The 725-nt window shown below is 34.2% G+C and overlaps 1 protein-coding gene across 1 annotated transcript; it reads left to right on the top strand.

The window, feature by feature from the left end:
* The first annotated feature begins 236 nt into the window (after positions 1–236).
* On the top strand, positions 237–482 carry LOC114695450 (COP9 signalosome complex subunit 9-like). Its single transcript, XM_037202293.1, has one exon. It carries the CDS (start codon positions 237–239, stop codon positions 408–410), a length of 174 nt encoding a protein of 57 aa, XP_037058188.1. The 3' UTR covers positions 411–482.
* The last annotated feature ends 243 nt before the right edge of the window (positions 483–725 follow it).

Raw genomic sequence — 725 nt, 5'->3', positions numbered from 1 at the left:
GTATAATGTATGAGAGAATAGTAATAATAATAACCAAGATATGATATAGAGATGATAAAAAGGCAGATTATTAAATCTACTTTAATCCAAAAACAACTGTTAATCTTATATATTTTAAATCAGTATGGACTTTATTTTGTTATGCTATATATATCTTTCTACTTTTGTTTAAGGTATTATGTTTATGCTGTTCATTTAAAAATGTAATATATGGAGTGCAATGCTGCTGCCCCAAGATGAAGCCAGCCGTGGATGAGATGTTCCCCAAGGACACCAGGCCCTACATGGACCTGGATGAGGCTAGAGGGGGCACTGGCCTCTTGATGGACTTGGCAGCCAATGAAAAGGCAGTTCAAGCAGACTTTTTAAATGATTTTGAAGATCTCTCTGATGATGATGATGTCCAGTGAATCTGTCCAGTCATATATGCTCCACATTTTTGATGTGTCTCAAATGTGTCAGGACATGATCAGATGATCATAGAGACCTTGCAAAGATCACTAGAAATCAAGACCTGGTCAGCCAAAGAAGGAGGACTGTCTGAACTTGCTGGGTGCTACTGTCTCTGAGAATGCTAGCCCCTTGTCCTTGTTTAAATTAAAAAACAGTACCATAAAAAATAAAATAAAAAATAAAAATGTAATATATAATTAAGAAATATGGATTAATATTCATCTATAATAGCAAATTTATAGTCATGTTAAGTATGTTTTTAAGGTCATACA

This window comes from Peromyscus leucopus, chromosome 2 (assembly GCF_004664715.2).
Source record: "Peromyscus leucopus breed LL Stock chromosome 2, UCI_PerLeu_2.1, whole genome shotgun sequence".
Classification (NCBI taxonomy): Eukaryota; Metazoa; Chordata; class Mammalia; order Rodentia; family Cricetidae; genus Peromyscus; species Peromyscus leucopus.
Note: the sequence above shows the minus strand (reverse complement) of the source record. Positions and strands in the feature narration are given on the sequence as shown.